This window comes from Phaethon lepturus, unplaced genomic scaffold (assembly GCF_000687285.1).
Source record: "Phaethon lepturus isolate BGI_N335 unplaced genomic scaffold, ASM68728v1 scaffold19525, whole genome shotgun sequence".
Taxonomy (NCBI): domain Eukaryota; kingdom Metazoa; phylum Chordata; class Aves; order Phaethontiformes; family Phaethontidae; genus Phaethon; species Phaethon lepturus.
Genome location: NW_010538601.1, coordinates 21003 through 43220, shown reverse-complemented (window position 1 = coordinate 43220; position 22218 = coordinate 21003). Strand labels below are relative to the sequence as shown.

General features: G+C 37.1%; 1 protein-coding gene across 1 annotated transcript in view; it reads left to right on the top strand.

Annotated features, from left to right (window-relative positions):
- The first annotated feature begins 10477 nt into the window (after nucleotides 1–10477).
- The window catches only part of PIK3CA (phosphatidylinositol-4,5-bisphosphate 3-kinase, catalytic subunit alpha), a 23367-nt gene continuing 11626 nt past the window's right edge, over nucleotides 10478–22218 (top strand). The window contains 8 exon segments of the mRNA XM_010286883.1: nucleotides 10478–10829; nucleotides 12326–12535; nucleotides 13173–13423; nucleotides 14983–15228; nucleotides 15775–15860; nucleotides 17842–17947; nucleotides 19066–19218; nucleotides 19327–19461. Of these exon segments, the coding sequence (XP_010285185.1) occupies nucleotides 10478–10829; nucleotides 12326–12535; nucleotides 13173–13423; nucleotides 14983–15228; nucleotides 15775–15860; nucleotides 17842–17947; nucleotides 19066–19218; nucleotides 19327–19461 (1539 nt within the window).

The following is a 22218-nucleotide window of genomic DNA, read 5'->3' as shown; positions in this document are numbered from 1 at the left end:
CTTCTGTTCTATCCCAGGGTTAAAACTTCACTAGGCTGAAAACTGCTTTCAGGTTTTTTGAATATATACACCTACAAAAACATGAATGAAATGTTTCCAGAGAACCATGTATTAAAAATACTTCCTTGTTTGTGCAGATGTGTAAAGTTCTTCTAATAGCAGTGACTGACTACTGCCAGTATCCTTTTGGCTTTTTTAAATAAAGTTTGTTCTTTTTCATGTATCCCTCTTACAAAGCTTTGATTGTAGTAGTAAGGCAGCATGTGCTTCAGTCTCAAAGCATTTAAATAATCTGGATATGAAAGTGAGTTTCCAAGCTGGGAAGCTGAGAAATCTTTAAGCTATTGTGGAGACATTGCTGGTGTTCACTGTTTAAATACCTATGAACTTACGTCACTTTCTTCATTGGAAAGATCATGTTAATTGCAAACAGTAGCTGTTTAGGCAAATATTAGCTGTTTCTTTCAGATGTAGTAAACATAAATTGCTGCTACCGTGACCTGGTTAGAGAAACAATTTGGTTAACAACTTGAAGTACAGGAAAAAGACATGCACTGACACAAACTTACTGTCTCAGTAGCCCCACACTTAAAATCGTGCTTTTGTCTTTGTACAACATGGGGTTTGCAGAGCAAATGCTTCTACCAGATATGTACAGAAATTATAAATATTTGATTAAACATGCTGAAGAATCATTTGTCACTGTTTACAATAACTGTTTTTATACTTCAGGCTGAAGCATGCAGGACGTAATGACAGACATACTCACAAGGAATCATGTTTGTTTGCACTTCTTGAATACAGATGCTATGTTAGTGTCTCAAGAGTCATGATTGCTGCTTTGGCATTCAACCTGTAAATGCAGAGAAAAGTCATCTTCAACCAGAGTCAACAGCTAGAGCAAGAATAAACCTACACTCGTTAAGGTTTCAGAGAAACTTTGGTTTCTTTGTAACTTACATAGTCAAATATGTGTACAAAATCAAATTTGGTACTGATCAGTAATTGGTATTGTGTCACATAGAGGGCCTAGTTTTCTGATGTCCTTGGGTGCAATACATCGAAGTGATCTGTGTGACCTTTAGGGAGATGAAGCTTGATGGGAGCATGTAGTGCTGCTAAATGCTTTGCAGCTGGATAACATCCCACTGTGCCACCCCTATGCTTGGTGGTGGGGTAAGCAGGACAGTGTCAGTCTGCTGCTGTAGTAAATAGAGGTCTGTCAATCTTTTATGGAAGACTGGTGCTTACCTTTCAGCAGGGTTGTCATCTGTTGCTAGATAAATAGTTAATCACAATTGACTCTGTATCACAAACAAGTCTGCTAGGGAGTAGTACTTCATTATTTCTAACTGACTCTGGAAAAGCCGTAGTATTTTCCTGTTGTGATTATAGCTTGTGTAGAAGTAGGTGACTACTTTGATGGGGCAGGGTTTGCAAAGAACTGGATTTGTTTGCCTGCTATCTTGTTCCATGTGTCTTTGTATAGGATAACTTGTTAAGAACTATATTAATTTCAGCTGTTTATAGGGCAAGTGTATTTAGCTGCAGAATTGATTTTTTTTTTTTAATTAAAGTGGCTGTGCCTTTGTGTTAACTTTGCCATAAACTTTCTTCTCTCAACAAATGGTTTTAAAAAGGGAGTTAAGAAATACCTCAGTGGAGAATGTAGTGTTTTACTTTTTCAGTTTAGGAGCTTAAAGAAAAAAACCCGCATACTTTCATGGCTTTTGCTGAGGCATGTGGCTCCTTACAAATGCTCCATCAAAAGTGAAGTTGCATCCCATCCTCTGTTTGCCAGTAAATAAAAGATAATGAGTTTTTGCTAACAGAATTCACCGAGTCCATGCAGATTAAACCCATACTTCTATAAAAGCTGTTTGGCTGCAGAAGTCACTGAAGATAGAATAAATGGAAAACTAATTCATATTTGGATTACAGAACAGAAACTTTTGTCTTTTAGTAGCTGTTCTATGCTTAATATTAAAAATCTGCAAAGTTGCAAAAATATTGCTATCCACTGCCACTCCAGAACTTCTTTTTTACACATTAGTTGCCCTCAGGATCCAGCGTAAAAGTATGGAAGAAACCTTTTATCTCAATTTGAAGTTGCTGTTGGACTCCATCTGAAGAAACGGTATGTGGGAAGTACACAATATGCTGTAAGTCAGTTGGAATTTGATGTCTTTTTCAGCTGCTTCTTAGTAAAGGAAGGGCTCACAGGGTGGATCTTTTGAGTAAAGATGGATGTAAATTAATAAACAGAGATAGGCCTAATGTCAGTAAAATTTTCTTAGGAACTCACATTTTTCTCTGAGCCTTCCATCCAGAGGAGTCAGTCAGGTGAATGTTGTAGACTTGAATCCTCTTGATGCTGTTGCTTGTGATGGAGAGGCAATCAGAGCGGTGTGAGGACTGCAGTACCTTTGGTGTTTCATTGCAGTTCTTTCCCTGCCCTGCCTAGCTATGGACAGTGGGAAAGGAAGCCTTTCCTCTTTTTAAATACAGCTGGAGGCTCATCTTGCTGCAGCAGAGAGCTACTTTTAAAAGCCAAGGTGACATGTCTGGGGGGATCAGGACCAGGAATGGCCCAGTATCTGAGTTACAGCTCTATTCTAAACAAGGCTACACAGCTGCTCATGTTCGGTGAAGATTCAGACTAGCCCAGAGTGCAGAACACCTGGATTAACTCTGCTCTGGCTCCTTGTCCTTGTCTGTGTGCCAGTGCTTCCTGTTTTTAAAGATCCTGTTTACTGTCTGGGTTCCAAATATCCCAGGAAGGTGGGAGGATGGGAAGAAACATGGAAAGAAAGTAAACAGCACTATTTAAGGTGGAGTTTTATATTTTATATATATATATTAAGCATTTCTTACTTACCTAGTTTCATGAAAGACTTTCTAGAGTAATCTTCTGTTTATATCATCTTGCACTAACTTCCAAAAGCAGAACATCTCTGCATGTAAAAACTGACATTGAAGCCCTTAGTATTTGTAGCAAGGAGCAGAATATGGTTTGTGGTGTGCTTTTACTTCATGTTCTTTCTGATGTTCACATTAAAAAAAAGTTTGTCACCCATCAGAGGAAAACCTTATTTCTATTTGTACAAAATGGCATGTTGCTGTGATTTTGTTGCTGAACCTTAACGCTTTTGATTTAAAGAGCTTGAAAGAATTGAAGTGCTGTTCACTGAGCTTCAGAGTGCACACCAAACTGTGGAGGAACAGCTCCAACCAGAACAGAGCCAGGTGGGAGAGTAATTCTCATGCTGCTGCATATAGGAAGGCAAGCTAATATTGAAATAATGAGTAAGCAGGTATGTGAAGCGTAAAGAGAAGATGTGCGATATGACTACAAGTCTTCTATAATAGAATCTTTTCCTTTGAGGTGAAGCTAGAAATGGAATTACTGAATGATTTCAGACTAAAAAGGCAGGTTTAATTCCAGGCTTTCCTTTGTTTAATGAAGAAGAAGAAAAAAATCTTCCTTTAACTGGAAGAAAATGTCTGTCCTAGAACATTCTGCTCTTGGTATGTCATGGGATCCCTAGGGGAAAAAGCACTTATCGTAGTGGGAGTTGTAGAGGTCACCGGCAAATGTTTCTTTCTTGTGGTCTTGTTTTCATGGTTCCCAGATAGTGAGTTAAGCTATAAACAATATGCCTGCATGGATGAGGGAGGGCGAGCAAGGGGATTTGAAAATAAGAATTTACAAAGGTCTTTTGGTTTTCTGGAGGGAAAAAGACTCCAGGAATAGTAAATATTTTTAAACTGTTCATCTTGTTCTTGTTTCAGCTGTTTGATCCTATATTTTTTCAGTAACAGATAACATATATATAAAAAACCAAACTTCTTAGGCAATACTTGATAGTGAATTGTTTTTTTCATTATGACCTCACCATTAATTTTATTTATGGTATCTGAAAGTCACTACAACCAGAATCCAAGAATATTATATTCTGAAACAAAGAAAATCTGCATGTAAGATGAATTCAAATAAAACAGCTTTGAAATGTAGTCAGCCCATGTTCTCATATCTAAACTGAAACTTCTTTTCACTAATTTCCAGTGAGATTTTACATTCACAGGAAAGAATGATCTTGTATTCCTTTTGCTGTACTACAAATGCTACCAATAATGTTAGGTTTTTTAACAAGGCAAAAGTACTCAGCACTGTGTTTTGCAGGGGGAGTAGTAGGTAACTACAAGTAAAATTGGTAGTGTTTGGAAATACTTGCTTGTTTCAGAAGGAAATGAAATGCTAATATGTGTTTTTGACTGTTAAATCCTTCTGTTTCCCTTGAGCTGCTGTTTGTGATTAGACAAGTAATTCTGTGTATCCGTGCCTTTTCTGTGAAATAATAAGGAAAGTAATATGTAAGAAATGTGAAGATGTAACTGCAATACAACAGTCTCCGGCTTTCTATTCTAAACAAAGCCATATTGTTACTGTTTAAAGCTGTGTGTAATAATATTTTCATAGAGGACAATTACAAACATCTTTGAACTAGTCTTCCTGGATTTTGGAAAAATGCCAGCTTGGCAAGCAGGAAGAACAAAAGGACAGTACTGAAAATACCTAGTTTGGGGCAGCCTTACTGTCACCACGCAGCAGGTTTGAATAGCAGCAAAATTAGACAGGCAACTCTCACGAGTTTTCTTCATGGTGAGTTTTGGAGTGCCTGATGCGTCTGAAGAAGAGAATAAAACATTTTGGTCTTCAGAAAGTTTGAAATGTCTGGGACAAAATGGAATACAGGTTTTGCATTCTGAAAAGTGCTAATCTTGTCCCAGGCATTTTTTTTTTCCCCCCGCTCTTTTTGTTTTGGGGATTCCACAGAAGGTAAAAAAGCTTATTTTGGGACATACTTGTAGCTGATTCTCCTGACAGTTTGATAGTGTCAAGCAGATAATACAAGCTACACATGAGTGCACAGTAAATCAATCTATAAACAGTTACATTGTTTAACAAGTAGAAGACTTTTTCTTAAGGCAATGCTAAGAGTGTGGAGGAAACTTCTACTTGAAAAGGAAATAAAATCTAGACACAAATCCTAATGAGAAACTCTTTGATACCAAAGATACCACTAATTATTATAAACCATTGCTACCTCCTGTCTATGAAAGCAATGTAATGGGATTTGTCTTGTGACTGGAAAAACTAATGGACTTCAATTAAAGTGTAGTAGTTTACTGAATGACTAATTCAGTTTCAAGTATGGACTGATAAAATTATATTGAGTGTTTAGTCTATCCTTTTGAATTGATTTTGAAACACTAGTTGTTTATAGCAATGCAAAATTATTCAGTTCTCAGTCACTGGAATGTATACCTCTTTGCATAAGCATTCCATACATTTAATACACTTATACAGCACAGTACACTTCTGCTTCTTGCTTCCTTCTACACTTGCTAGATTTCTTGGTAGTTGGTACACCATAGATAGAAGAATTTCCTTCTTGCAGAGCCTGAAGAGTAACTGTAGGCACTTGTGCTAATGACAGACAACCTTAAGTCTCCTAAAGTGAACAAAATTTTTTTTCTGCTAGACTGGCCCACAGACTTGCACAGTGGGTCTTCACCTGCTTTATAAGACGTGTGTAATTGTTAGATGGATTCTCTTTTGAGAATGTGCCTTGATATGTGAATTATCTGAATGTGCCAGATAATTTACAAAACAGGGAAAAAGCCTTATCAGTTCACATAGACATCAATATATAAAAAAAACAGCTGAGTTGGTAGGGTGTTTGAATAATTTCTAGGCAGCACAAATCAATTCACTTGATCTAATTGTAAACAGACAATCTGTAAAAATGGGTGATCTCTTAGTAAGGAAAGGGTTCTCCACACTTTCTGATAGAAGAGCTCATGAAAGGTCACTTCATGTTTGCTTGTTTTTGTAACGTACTGAAGGGTAACAGTCCTTCCTTTTAGCAAGGTGCATAAAACTTAAATCGGTGACACTCCTGTTTGAGATTCTTCTGGCAAAACGTTCATGTACAAAAAACACAGTGGAAAAAATACTGTCAGGGTGTCCTGCTGAGCTATAGACGCACAGGGCTTTTATGTGTAAAATTGTGGTGAAAACAGCTGCAATAGCCTCTGATGTCTTTAGGGGAAAATATATGTGGGGTTTTGACTCAAGTTAATTGGTTCCAAGCTTAGTTTGCTTAAATTATGAACAGAGAAAGCACTACTTTGAGTTCTAACGTTAGGAACCAATATTAACTTTCCTGCAGTACAATTCTTACTGAATTTCTCTCTCACTGAGCTCTGTTCCTCAAGGAGAAGGACTTCTTTTTGGAAGAAGTAGCAGCAAACTTTATGATCGTCTCATGTAAACATCTTCAGAGCTAACATACTGTATGTCATCAAGAAGGTATTAGAAAAGTAGTTACAGGCTGTATCTTGTAATAAAGTATTCAGTAGAATGAAACTGTCTTAACCGTGCTGCTGTACTTCTACATAATTCACTGCTGCAAGGTGATAAAACTTGTCATAGTTTAGCAAAACCAAATTTTCTAAACTTGGGATCTTTTATTCTAAATAAGGTGCTATATCAGACTATAGCTGATTTCTGTCCTATGAGAAAATAGATTATATAAATTAACATTAATATGATAAGTGTATCTGGAAGCAGTATTTTGGGAGGTATGTTGTTTAACTTTGCTGTTTCTTCCTCCATGTATATTTATTTTTGAATGGAGTTTCAAAGTTTGATCACATCCAGGTTGGGTGCTCAGCAGGTTAGTGATATAGAATGTGCTGAGTAGATCAGGAAGACTGTAATGAGTTGAAAAGAATATGATTTGATCAGTGGGCATCTTTGAGTTTGGCCTTTCTGACCATCTGTGGTATCTTAAAGCTTTTGGCAGGGGGAAGAAGTTTAAGGTGTTTTTGGAAGGTCAGGGATTGCAGGTGTGATGTAGTGTTCATTTGCAGTGTTTGTGTGTACCCTTAGTTGGATTTAAATAACATGTCTCTCTAGAATTCTCTTAAAATTATAGTTCTCTTACTGTCGAAGAACATAATTGATTCTATTTATTCTAGGCAGCCTTCCAGATTTGAAAGTGTACACAGAAACACAAGCTGCCAACTATACTTCAGAACTGTTTCTGTTTACATTTTCGCTTTCCAAATCCAAACCCTGGAGGCGTGCTTACATGTGCAAGTAAAATGAATGTGCACACACAATGACTACATACACTGTTCCAGCACACGTCTGTATCCCAGTTTAAAACAAAAGCTGCTGTTTTGGTGCAGTTGCTCCAAAAAGAGCATAGAGGACCATTTGCAAGTTTTTAAAGAAATGGTATTAAGTTGTCATTTAACGTTTGACATTTTCAAAAGTCAAGGTTGGCTGGTTGGACAAACAACCAGCTCCACAGGAGCACCCCTCCTATGAAGACAAACTGAGAGAGTTGGGGTTGTTCAGTCTGGAGGAGAGAAAGCTCTGAGGAGACCTTACTGCAGCCTTCCAGTACCTGAAGGGGGCCTACAAAAAAGCCTGAGGGACATTTTACAAGGGTGTGTAGTGTTAGGACAAGGGGTAATGGCTTTAGAGGGTAGATTTAGACTAGATATAAGGAAGAAATTCTTCACTGTGAGGGTGGTGAGGCACTGGAATTCTCGTGTTGCCCAGAGAATTTGTGGATGCCTCATCCCTGGAAGCGTTGAAGGCCAGGCTGGATGGGGCTTTGAGCAACTTGGTCTAGTGGAAGGTGTCCCTGCCCATGGCAGTGGGGTTAGAATTAGATGATGTTTAAGGTCCCTTTGAACCCAAACCATTCTATGATTTTGAAAAGATACTTGTCTAAAAGGAATTAATATGTATGTGTGTCTCCCAGCCCTGCCTCTGTTTCTTTGTTAGCAATTATTGGTGGGGAGGGAGGAGAAACTTGCAGTGGAACGAACCACCATTCTTGAAGCTGAACTAGCTCAGCACTGCTGCAGTCATGCTCACTCCCCTGTGTGGACCCTGGTGTTCATCTCACTCCATGGTTATCGCAATAAGGCAGCTAAAACAGCAGAAGCTAACCCAAGAAAGGAAAAGTGAGTAGTTCTCTGCCTCTTTAATCCATCTGACCCTGTAATGAGCTTGTTTAGGGTGCACCTGTGCCAGCATGGTGAAGAATGAGAACACATGCCTTGGGCAGGGAGAAGATGGGCTCTTAAAACCATCAGTTCAGAGAAGCTTCAGCAGGGTTGTGGAACTGAACTTAAAAGACTGCTGGTGTAAACTCAGTCTGTGTTGTCAATATTTCATTTGATTGTGGTCCATCTATATTATCATTGTTTGTATGTGTGGACAGAAAAGTTCTTATGCCTGCATGTTCTTGTTTTTGTTTTTTTTTTAATGCTGGTATATGCCTTAACAGTAATGTGTTTCTGCCTGTGCTTGCAATTAAGAAATGTAAATAAGCATGTGATTCACCAGGATGGAGAGGGAGTCTTGTTCATGCTTTGCCTGATCAAAAAGGTGCTATTTAACCTTCTGAGTATTTCTTTTTTTCTGTAAACTGAGGATAATTATGGTAATTCAGAATTCTCCAAGTTACTCTAAATGGTGTTATTTGGGTTCATTTGTAATGTTTTGTAATTGGTAAGCTTTCCAAGTTTGGCTCTTTAAATACACTGTGAGTGTGCTTAGAACTTTCCATTTCAGCATCCGCTCATTGAAACTATTAAAAAGATGAGGAAAATAAAATAGCTTCTTTAAGCTCTTTTTTAAAAAATGAGTTGCAAAGCCCTTCTAAATATGCATGAGGTGTTAGTGGAAAAGCATTTATCTAAACCTACAGTGGCACTTCTGATATTTTTAAAAGCCCAACCTACAACTACAAAGGAGGGACAACCCTATTGCTACTCAGAGTTGCGTAGGAAGCAGTGGATTTGGGAAAACATCATTTTCATTCTAATGCTTCTTTTTAAGAACTGAAGTGTGGCCAAAGCAGGTACTGGATGTACCTGGAACAAAAGTTTTCAGAAAATAAGTACCAGGGCATAGAAGTGCAGAAATGAGGATAATTATTTTCTTTTTATCTATATCATTCTTATATATTTATAATTTTATATATTTAGATATATATAAAATACTAAAATATATATTTTAAAAATTTGCTGAGCAAAGAGCAAGCATAGCATTCATTGCTTTTCTATAGTGGGAGCTTTTGGGAAGCTGATGAAACAGAAGAGCTGTGAAGCTGTTGGTTTGGGGTTTTCTCTCTTTTCTGTTACTAAGAAAAGAACCTAAGATAGAGGGGCAGTCCTAAGAGGGTTCTTGACTTAAAAGTTCACTAAGAATGGTTTTAGAATAGTAGCAGGCTTCAGAACAAAGAAAAGCAAATATTTTGTAAGGTAGAATGGTCTTTACTCTTGTCGCAGGTTGCCAGCAGTTTGTATGTAAAAACTTCCTGAACAAACTTACTAGTTCTTGATGGATTTCTTTCACAAATACATAAATATTGCCTCTGGTTCAGGAAATTAAAAATAAGTAGTGATTAGGAGAGTTTACTGATGGAATACCGCAGCGTGCCTGCCTAGTTCATCTGCTCTTGGTCACTGGGCTGTAAGACATCTTTGCTCTGTCCAGATACAACTTTTCTTGTACCTGCTCTGAGCTGGCATAAGGCAGTGCTGCTAGGTCAGACACATTCCGCTCCTTTCCCTTGGCTTGGTAAAGTCATTCATGCAACTCTAAGGGAACTAGAACAGGGAATTGATCCTAAGTAAAACAAGCCCAACCAAAAAAGTGTTAACAGAGCTCAGTTCTTCTGTCTCTCATGGAAGAAAGGGTTTTTTGCTGGTGTAAGTAGCTTATACTGATATTAAAAAAGCTAAGGCTAAGTTTTGTGTGTACATGGATTCTTAAAATCAAGCTTAGAGATTTTAATAAATACTTATGTTAGTGGGTTTTGAATACTTAAGAGGTTTGGGATGAGAAAAAGTTAAAAAAAAAATGAAGCATTGGTTTGGCTAATGGTTTGTATCTCATCCAAATGATAATAGACATTTCTCTTTCCAAATTAAAAGTGTGAAGAACCGGGTGTGAGACTTCTGAAAAGTTGCTATAATAATAATTTGAATTAGATACATTCATCTCCCATGCTATTTAAATGTTATTAAATAATAAACTATAAACGTTGGGTAAAATTAATCATCTGTTTTTAGACCATATGTGTATTGGCATTTTTCCAAACTAACGTGATTCAGCTATTAACTGTTTTATCTGAGTAGATACTTACATGAAATACAAGTTCTCTAGACATCAGTTTTATTAAGTCTTTCTTTTTTACAAATGTAGAATATAGCCATGAATATTCATCTACAGTTATAAGTGGTGTTAGAACAATTTCATCTGAAATTCCTTGTGGTGTTTGTATTTTAAATTTAATATTATATTTCTGATTTTTACTTAGGTTTATTCATACAAATCACTGCTTGAAAAACTTCCAGTACAAAGTCATCTAAAGACTTAAAAATGCCTCCACGACCATCATCTGGTGAACTATGGGGCATCCACTTGATGCCACCAAGGATCCTTGTGGAGTGTCTTCTCCCAAATGGAATGATAGTGACTCTAGAATGCCTCCGTGAGGCCACCTTACTAACTATTAAACATGAACTCTTTAAAGAAGCAAGGAAATACCCTCTCTATCAGCTACTTCAAGATGAATCTTCTTACATTTTTGTAAGTGTTACACAAGAAGCAGAAAGAGAAGAATTTTTTGATGAAACACGGAGACTTTGTGACCTGCGACTATTTCAGCCTTTTCTAAAAGTCATTGAACCAGTAGGTAACAGAGAAGAAAAGATTCTTAATAGAGAAATAGGTGAGATTATCTTTCTTTAAACACTGCTGATCTGTTTGACTGGCTTCTCCTTTTCAAAATACTAAGCAAAGAATTGAAATGGGTTGTGTTTTGTCACCTGTATCTGTCAAAGTTTGCATTTCATAACTGTCACTTGTTGCATCAAATGTCCAAAGATGCTGATCATAGTAAAACCAACATTTGTAAACTTGTTTCATTCACGTGTAAAGTCATTGTTTAGTACGTATTCGTAGTTGTATGGAGGTTAGTGGATATTTGTTGCTTGTATCTTATTAGCAGGATTTCGTATTATTGCAGAGCGAAGCTTGTTGGGAGGTTAATCTTAATCTGTTTGGAAGTTTGCAGAATTGTAAATTCTGGATTTAATTACAAATCTTAAGCCACATTTGCGATAGAGCAATATTAAAACGTGTGCTATCTTGCTTAGAAAGTAAAACTTCAGAAATGAGGTGGTTTTCCCTGCCTTTCCTACAAAGAGCACGGGGATAGAAACAAAAACATCTGAAGGCTGGAGAGGCAGAGGAGAAACAAATTTCAATGTTTTTGAATCATTTCTGGACTAGTTTATTCTCTGTTACCCACTGAGAAAGCACAGGGAGACTAGCGTATGTTTCAGCATCTGGGTTAAGTATCTAAATTCAGGCAGTACAAGCATAGCTACTGTTTCTTAATTGCTAACAGATGTACATTGCAGTGGCAGAGACTTGTCAACTGGAAATACTTGTTCTGGGGTGCTCCTAATTGTTAAATTATTTAATTGTTATGTATGCATTATAGGTAAACTACTTCTGTCTTGTAAAGCTTACCCTGTTCAAGACTTAGGGAGAACAGTGGTTAGCTAACCATGCAACAGGACAATTGAAAGTTTCCATTTGAACATTCATGCATAAGTAATTATTTATGCAAGTAATCTCAGTAAAGTAAATGGAATTATATCTGAGACAGAGGACCTGAGAAATGGATGCTTATTACATGACTTTATGCCAAAGAGCTAAATTCAATGATTCCTGGAGTGCTTGTCACATTTTTAAATAGCGTGTTTCTCAAAAAAATTGAACAGTTGTCATTCAGTTGTAAGCAAAGTTGATTATGGTCCTGACAGCTGCCAATAATCGTGCCAGGGTTTTAGAAAAAATTGGACATCACAGCTCTTCTGGTCCACTTGGGGAACTTTGGGCTGACTTCAAAGGAAGCTTATTTACTGGTCCTTTTCCTCCAGGAGGAGTGTTAGCTGTGAGAGTGGTGATTTAAGTCTTCCAGGATCTTCAGTTAATGTACATCTGTCTTCTAACCTTTTTTGTGACGGCTGAGTGCACTTAACTTTAGAACTGAGTTGTTCTTGAATGAAATAAAACAATTATGTATAAAAGTAGAAGCCAGTGGTTAACAGAAATATTTTAGGTTGTGTTTTGCTTAAAGCATGCTTTTTCTGTCACCGTTAGAAGGAATCCTTAGCTTTAATTATCAGTTGCAATTACGCTTCTCCATTACTGTAGGTTTTGCTATTGGTATGCCTGTCTGTGAATTTGACATGGTTAAGGATCCAGAAGTACAAGACTTCAGAAGAAATATTCTTAATGTTTGTAAAGAGGCAGTGGATCTTCGAGATGCCAATGCACCACATAGTAGAGCATTATATGTCTGTCCTCCAAATGTAGAGTCTTCACCTGAGCTACCCAAACACATATACAATAAACTAGATAAAGGTAAGATAAATATGTACTGTAGAAACATAATGTTTTTTTAGTGATTGAAATCAGAGTGCAGCTGGTGACTTAGGTAAATCACTGTTTTACATACTGTATTAGTACACTCTAGGAATAACTTACACCTTAAGTTAGAATAACTTTCTTGATAGAGTGTAGGTAAGACACACTTAAAATTAGGTTTTTTTGCTATTGTAATAACTAAATCTTGAAATATAACTTGGTAAATAGAGTAGTTGGCTTTGCATATTTCGTTTCTGACTTTCAGAAATCTGGAACTATATGATGATGAATCACTGAGTTATCTTGCAGTCCTCAAATGTGAAACAGTTACTGCTGTTTTCTTGAAGGACAAATAGTCAGTAGTATTTGGTTAATATTCTTAGCCTCAAGGAGTAAAAGTTTGAATTGACATTAGAGTAAAAAATTAACTGAGCACACTTAGTTCCTTGCAGAAGTTACAAGCCCTCTGTCTATTTGGGCTACAAATCTTGTCTTTATCTTCTTTCAGTAGTACTGGAAGCAATTCTCTGTTTGGGGGTGGCAGTTGCTTGTTTTAGGTTTCTTGGCTTTGTGGTTTTTTTGCTTTGAAACTGTACTGAAAATGATGTACTTATTATTTTTACTCTTATTCTAGGGCAAATTATCGTGGTGATATGGGTAATAGTCTCACCAAACAATGATAAACAGAAATACACCTTAAAAATCAATCATGACTGTGTGCCTGAGCAAGTTATTGCTGAAGCAATTAGGAAGAAAACGCGAAGTATGTTGCTGTCATCTGAACAACTGAAACTTTGCGTCTTGGAGTACCAGGGCAAATATATTTTAAAAGTGTGTGGCTGTGATGAATACTTGCTAGAAAAATATCCACTGAGCCAGTATAAGGTGAGTAACATTGGATTTATTTTGAAATATACTCAAATAGTCCAGATCTGTGAGGGAGAAGTGTTGAATTTCATGACTGGCTTTTTCATTAAATTAATCTAAAACATAGGAAATGAAAGTGTATGCATCTTTAAACTAGTTGGCTAATGCATGAGTGTAATGTGCATATTTGTTGTATGTGCTTCAAAAGGCGGGGGGGGGGGAGAAAAGGTAATTTAAACTAGAATTTGTATCACTAGTGGGATTTTTCTTCTTTGAATTAAGTAGTTTACTTCTAACAATAGTGATAAATCTGTGGTAGGTACTTACAGAAATATCCTATATTTCTGTAGAATATCAATCAGATGTTAAATTATGAGGCAGCCATTGCTGCTATGAATCTTGTTCCTTCCCCCTTTAGGGGTGAAAAAAATAAACTATTTGTTTTCCTGTTACAGCTTTAAACTTTTTTATCTTAAAGGACTGCTAAACTTCCAGCACTACATAAACCATTGTTAAATCTTCCTTGTGGCTGTCTGTCCTTCATTGCCTGGGTTTTTAGTGCTGTGAGTGTGAGAGAACTGCTGACAGAAGAGCATCCGAGCAGCCCTCTGGAGCAGACAGCAATGTTACTCTGTAGATTTCCTGACAGACTGCTGCTGCTTCCTATTTCAGGAATGCATTGTTGTAATAAACAGCTTCCATTCCTTCATCTAAAATGGTTGACAATCTGCTGTCCAGGGCAGTGGGGGAGAGGTGGGGGCTGAGGCATCCTGAATAATAGGAAAAGCAGCTCTATTCTATGGGAGCTGGGGAACAAGTGCAGGCATACATGAATAATTTTGCACAGTCATCTTGAGATCAAACTCTAGATCTATTTGATCTAGTGTGGTTTCTTCAGAAGTATCTGCTATGCCTTTATTGTGCTGTGAAAGAGCTTGCTAATTACACTCCAGGGCTAGACCTGTCTTAACGCATTGGTTTTTGTGGTACTGTTGCCAGACTAAAGGCTCTCAGGACTCAGTCCTGAATGGACACCGTGCAGGCTTACAGTTAGTCTGTCAGGAGCAGTGCTGAGGGTAAGGTAATAAGCACAACCAACCCAAAAAATGAATGTGTCTGCCATCTGCTTTGTGCTCTCTGCCTGTGACTAGAGTATCGGTGTCGCCTGTGCTAGGTCTGCACAGCAGACCAGTACAGCAGTGTGCTATGCAAAAGCAGCTCAACTGCTTCCAGGAACAGTTCTTTGTGCTGCACTGTGCTGGAGCTAAGCAGCACTACAAGAACCTGACTTGTCACTTTGTCAGCTTTGTTCTCTATCTCCAGTTCAACCTTCTGCTGTTGTAGATGTTACTCATATCTCAAAATCTATACGAAGCACTACTGTGTGATCCTACCCAACAGTGTATTTAAACTGTTGGATGTTGTAACTAAACACTGTAAAGGGTGTATGTACAGGGACAATGATAAGCTTTTTAAATATGCTTATGTTTTTACATTTTCCTGATTATTTTTAGGTGTAGATTACCAAGAGTGTACACTTTGAAAATATACTGAATTTTGGTTTTGTTTTCTTGCAGTATATAAGAAGCTGTATAATGCTTGGTCGCATGCCTAATCTGATGCTGATGGCTAAGGAAAGCCTATATACCCAGCTACCACTGGACACCTTTACAATGCCGTCTTACTCTAGGCGTATCTCTACAGCCACACCCTACATGAATGGAGAAGCTACGGCCAAATCCCTCTGGACTATAAATAGTGCTCTCAGAATAAGAATCCTCTGTGCAACCTATGTAAATGTGAACATTAGAGATATAGACAAGGTAAGGCAAATGCTGTATGGCATCATATGTAGTTTACAGCGACTCATACTTTTGGTAAGGGGATGCTGGATAGTGTGCTGCTGTCTTTGAAAAGGGAGGCATGGGAAGGTCAAGGGGAAGAGGCAGGTGGGGTTTAGTCCTGTTGAAGTCATACAACAAGGATGGCTCTCTAACTTTCTCAGACTTTGGTCTTTTCTTTCACTATAGCTTGGCACAGGAAGAATTGAAAATAAATTGCAGGGGTTTTTAGAGTTCATTTCAGGCTTGTTTATTGTATTTTTAAGAACTAGTTTTGCAATTAATGAGGAAGACCAAAACATTTTTTCTAGAAGGGTATACTTACGTACTATGCTTCACACCTAGCAGAGCATGAATGAATTTGGGTTGGGGGGTGGTGGGGCGCTTTGGTTTTCAGTTTTGTTCTTGTTTTTTACTTGATGGAAAATAAGGGGTACTATGTTATAATCATCGTATATGTTGATAGCAGTGAAAAAATTGCTTATAGTGACATTTCAAAGATAGTACTAATATTAAAATTGTTTTCAGATCTATGTTAGAACAGGTATTTACCATGGAGGGGAACCTTTGTGTGACAATGTGAATACTCAGAGGGTACCTTGTTCTAATCCCAGGTAAGCTAAGTACTTGAATGATTATAGAGAACCTGACTTCCAGGGCATCATAAATGATAGCACTGAAGGAGTAAAGGCTCAACTTAACCATTATTCAGGTAGAGCTCCTTGCTGGGAATTCCTTGCCTTAAGTTTTGTAAGAACATTTTTATCTAACCCTATATTTATAAATAGAATTAATTTAAATTCAAACATAAGTATTTTGTCTCGTTGCATGTAATAGTATAGTTTCTTTCTTGAACAAATATGTTTTACATGTGCATTTGCAGTTACCTCAAACTGAAATATAATTACACATTAATACTGTGAAATCAGCATAGCTCTAGGCCCCAGGGCTCTGTTTTTGACTGTGGATCAATAGCAGGCATTCCAGTTGCAGGTTCAGGTTTCACCTGCTCATTGCAATGGGGCTGGACTAGATGGCCTTTAAAGGTCCCTTCCAACCCAAATTATTCTATGATTCTGTGAGGCAACATGATATAATGTAACTTGCAAATTTGTTTCCATGAGGTTGCATAGTGTGTACTAAAGCAGAATGACTGAGTGTGGAGAGGGGGATATCATTTGCTAATGGGGAAGTTGCTGCCAGCTCTGGGCTGATTATTTTCAGGAGATTTGACCTACCATGAATATTATCTGGAAAAATAAATCACATGAACTTAAAAATGCCATTAGTGTGCAAAAAAGAAGCTTTATATGAGCATATATAAACATATTGAGAAAAAGTATCTAAAAGATACTGAATTTCTGCCTGTAACTTTGACTAATGAGGAGGTATGAAATTTCAGCATCTGCTAGGATAAGATGCAAAGTATGTGTTCAGAAGTAATTCTTGACTTGCATTTTCTGTCTGACTTCATGTCTTTGAAAGTTTCAAAATGTATTAATATTTTCTGTCTGTACACTTTCTAGTAATATGATTAGGTGTCATAATAAGAGGGCTTAATAAGATACACAGTTATTGAAAAATAGACTCTCCCTCTAAGTTTTCCCAACGATAGCTATACTTGAACTGATAGTTTAACTGTTTTAGAAAATCTTGGAAAGGTGATGAAAGGTGTGACTTGAAAACATGGATGTAACCACACAGATCTGTATTATATGAAATAAACACATAAAAAAAGTGAATTAAAGTTTATCTGCCAATTTCTTCAAGAAGGACTTGGACAGTTATTTCTTTGTAAAACTCTGCTTTTAGTAGCTACAGACACATTGAAAAATTAATGCTGTCCTTGGCAGCTGCTGCCTTTTCCAGCTGAGAAAATTGAGCATGGCAATCCACTTAGGATAATAAACTGTATTCAGAAGTTCCTCTTCAAAAGCACAGTTCTGCCAATTGAGAGAGAAATTCTACTTAGAGAAGTTCATGAAAACAAAATGTGTATTCCTTTAGAACCAATCTGTGCTCTTATTAGCGTGGTAAATAGAATAGTATCTGAGTTAGGAACACTGCTTTGGATTTCTGTGTTATGTTTTTGCTATATTCCCATCTTGCAGTTTTCTCTTTATTTTTCTAGCGGTTCAAATTTAGTCGAGTTTTGAAAGCTGTGCCACACTTTTTCCGACTTGCTTTTTTAACCTGGAGTGAAAAATATTTCGCAAGCTAAACCTTACATTAGTGTAGCACATGTGCAAATCCATTATCTTTTGGTTATGCCTATGCTGACTGTTGCAGTCAGTAGATTTGCAAGAATGACAGTGAATGAACCTATTACTAAGTTTGCAGGAATTGAACCTAGCATGACTTTTTAAACAGCGTTGGTGCTAGAAGGCTAATCAGGGAAGCTTCCATTCCCAAAAGGAGATGTGGTCAAATGCATGTAGGGAGGACCCTTCCTCAGTGAAAAAATGTACTTTTTATGCACTTACACAGTTTAGACAGGAATATAACAAATGCCTTTTAGTATAACTGTTGATTGAATGCAGTTGTCTCCATGCTCTCCTTCTAACCTAGCTTTATTCTGCTTTTGAAATCTTACAGGTGGAATGAATGGCTATTGTATGACATGTACATTCCTGATCTTCCGCGTGCTGCTCGGCTCTGCCTTTCTATCTGTTCTGTTAAAGGCCGGAAAGGTGCTAAAGAGGTAAAATACTTACTGGCTTTAATACACTAATGAATGAAAGCTACTTAAGTCAAGTTTGGGAAGGTATTTGGTAAATGCTGTCCTGGCAATGAGTCGTAGTCCAATGTTTTACTTGAATCTGATTAAAATAGGGATTTTTCTTTTCTTGTATCTAATTCAGACTACCACTTTTTTGTGGTCAGAAATTAAATAGCATTGAACAGGTAAGCTTTTTTCCCTGTTGTAAATAGTGTCTATACTGTATTGCCAGACACAAAGATCAGTGCTAGTCTTTTGAGGTGCAAAGTGCCTTTAAATGTCAAGTTTCTAAACCCATGTTACTTACCTATTTATTAGAGAAGGACAATATTTATACCTGAATTCAGAGTTGATTTTTAAAGTAAAGAAAACTTGTGCTGCTTTAGCTTTTGATGCAAGATCCCAAATAGTAACTTTTAAGAATCTACATATGGCATCTAATTGTAGCCACCGGCATCATTAAATTCTGGGCTTGAGTGTGTCACAGGTACTATAGAGTTCTTTGTCTACAGCCAGGCTTACAAATCTTAGACAATCATAGACTGGTCTGGGTTGGAAGGGACCTTTAAAGATCATTTAGTCTGCCCCCACTGCCATGGGCAGGGACATCTTTCACTAGATCAGGTTGCTCAAAGTCCCGCTCAACCTGACCTTGAACACTTCTAATGATGGGGCATCCACAACTTCTCTGGGTAACCTGTTCCAGTGTCTCACCACCCTCATAAGAAATCATTTTTATTTTGTTTTTATGTCCCATCTAAAACTTACTCTTTCAGTTTAAAACTGTTGCCTTTTGTTCTGTCACTACAGGCCTTGATAAAAAAATCCCTTATCTGTCAAAAAGCTTTCTCTCCATCACCTTGAGTTGTTGTGATGCGGGGAAAATGTTAGCATGTTGTTTGCAAGTGTTTTCCATGTCATTCTGCAAAATGACAGCCATGACAGTCAGTCATAGAGAAACACAGTACAGCTTCTACAACCTGCCTTCAGCTAATCTGGGAATGTAACAGCTTGCTCTGGGGTGAAAATGTTGTTTCTCTTGATTCATTCTGCAATAGTTAATAGATGACACTGAAGAATCATCTTTTAATCTCTTTAAGGAGCACTGTCCATTGGCTTGGGGAAATATCAACATGTTTGATTACACAGACACTCTTGTGTCTGGGAAAATGGCTTTGAATCTTTGGGCAGTACCTCATGGACTGGAGGATTTGTTGAATCCTATTGGTGTTACTGGATCAAATCCAAATAAGGTAAGTATTTGCATGCCAGTTTCCTCTCTAGGAGTACATTTTCAAAAAATGCTGTATTATAATTAGTATAATACAACAGAAAAAGTAATTTAAATTCCCTTTACATAGGAAACTCCATGTTTAGAGCTGGAATTTGATTGGTTTAGCAATCCTGTAAAGTTTCCAGATATGACGGTGATCGAAGAACATGCCAATTGGACTATATCACGTGAACTGGGGTTTAACTACAGCTATGCGGGGCTGGTAAGGCAAACTCCCCTTCCAAGATTACCTACTAAAATATGAAAGTAGTATTTCTTTTACTCAGTATATTAGTGATAAAGAAAACTTTTTTCATATTTCCTTGCTTGTTGTAAAAGCAAGAAATCAAATTTTTGTTTTGTGCTTAGCAAAGTGAGTAATATATTCTCATTACCAGTAAACTGACCTAATGCTTCACTGACCAGCCAAAACACTTTAAAGAGAAACTGTCTTACTGTGCAAACTGTTGGGGCCTTTTTGACATTTTTGTATTGCTAATTCACCTGTCTAAACTACTTAGCTGAACTCTTCAAAAGTTGTAATTCTCCTGCAATGATACTGTTTTATTTTGTTACCATTTCATGTCTACAGGTAGGCTTTCTCTGGTAACCTAAAGGTGCTTATAACTCTTTACTAGCTGTTTAATGGGCTAGTTATGACCGTAAGTACAGGGAATTCTGAGGGAACTGATTGGCATACGTGTGAGTGTAGTCCTTGATCTCCTCTCTTCTATGAAGAAAATCTGTGCATTGACAACTGGCTTTTTGGTGACGTTTGGAACTTTCTTAAAAGCATGTTTTGGATGATTAAAAGGAGAGAAAAGAAAAGCAGTAAAGCTAAAAATGCTATGTGTTTAAAGACAAGGCTGTGAGATTAGTTGGTATGTTTTACATTTTCTTCTGGAGGCTAGTTCAAAGACTTGAGAGCTTCCCCAGGGGAGCTTTGTGGTCTGTGTGAGCAGTCTTGGGGTGGAAAGTTTTGCTGTGCCAAAAAGTGCGTAGGTGTCAGTAAGCTTCCAGTTTGGGAATTCTGGTGATATGCTGAGATGGGACTGTTATAAATATCTTGAACAAAGGGTTGTAGGCATTTGATTTCTCTTAGTACTCTACAGAATGTCCATCAGAGTGATGTATGTCTTATGATAGGTATTGTGACTGAGCAGTGCTGCAGGGCTTTTAAGTGTTTAAGGACAGCTGGCTTCTTGGTAAATAACATTCCTTTGCTATAACACAGCTTATTACCTGGGCTTATATATGCTCAACTCATTGTCTTGTTCCATTTGTAGGCAAAAACAGGAAATGATGAGGAGGATAAGATCTTCAGTGACAAAGTAGTGATCAACTTATACTTTACAATTTAAAAAAAAGTTGAGGTAGAATAAGGTCTCGAAGTCTTTTTTTTTTGTGATAATCCTTACAATACCATAGAAGAAGGTCATAGTGGTTAGATATGGAGAAAGCCTGTTTACATGAATTGACAGGGAAACAAAGTGTATATCACTGCTTTGGTCTCTCTCATTCTTCATGCTGCTTTTCTTTCAACCCTCCTTGTTATCTGCCAAAATCCTCTTACTACTTATCCTTTCTTAAATCATATTTCATTAAATGCTTGGTAAGTTTGAACATCACTATTATCTTAATATTTTATTTGCCCCCTTTATCTTTTAATGTGTGGTATTTTCCGGTCTGAAGCCAAACGTTCTATATTCAGGTACTGTGCATACTTCTAGCTCTTTGTAATATTAACTATATTTAGGGAGTTAAAAGGCAATGTGGTGTTAGTCATTCAAAAAACAGATACTAGACTACTGTGTAGCATTGGCCATATCTGAAAGAGGTAAAAAAAATGCTGTCTGAAATGGTCAAAATCAGCAAAGCAGTCACTGAGGTATGATTTCTATATAAATGTTTTTGTTATGATACAAAGAGCATAACTTTTTTGTTTAACCTCAAAATGCATTACAGTGCATTTAAAACCAATTAATATATTGAGATCATTTATAGGTCCATTAGTATCTCAAATATGAAAATTTTCAAATATTAAATCTAACTTACTGTCCCACAATTCATAGAATTTCAAGTTTTTGGTGTTGACCGCAACAGGATAAATGCATTTTCCTTCTGGGCTTGACCTAAACTATGATCTTTCTGACCCACTATGCAGGTACATTTTATACTTTTTTGACTTCACTTACTCTTTAGGATGACTCTTTCAGAATCAAGATAAATATGTACAATTAATCATTTGTTCAATATCAACTATTTGATCTTATGTCAGGAGTAGGGTGACTATAAAGTCATTTATTCCTTAATTTCCTCACAGAATGACTCTGGCTTTGCTACTTACTCTGTATCTGTTACCGTAATATTTAAAAATGCATTCTAAAAATTTTTCTGTGCCACATAGAGTAGTCCTGAATAATTTCGCCCCACTTTTAAGTCCAGTCCGTGTGCTTCAGAATGGTAATAAAAAAACCCGTGCTGGTGCACTAAGATCTCACACTATCACACTACCAACAGGGCAAGGTACTAAAAATCCTGTGAGTTTGTTGATTCATACCTTAATATTGGCTGATGTAAGCTTGAAGACCATAATATTCTTGCCCCACGTAATAGCAGTGAACCTACTATGGGAACACATAATTTATGTAATTAAAGATAAATATGAAGTAGAGAACTTTCAGTCTGAAGTAAATATCATGTGGTATAACCTGACAACTGTTCCTGTATATGTGCATATTCGTTGAAATAACACCACTTCACCTTTTAAAGGGTGCCTTGATCTCCTACCAGGAAATTTCAGTTTGTTCTTCAGCTCTTTTTTTTTTCAAGCTAGGTGCATTGGAAAGACTCTCTGTAAAAGACATGTAGGTATTCCTGTTTCGAAGTACTAGTTCAACCCATCGAAAATTTCCATCAACAAAACTGGCAGACAAAGCTCAGTTCATTATTGCTTATTGTGGTGTTTAATGTGCTCAGT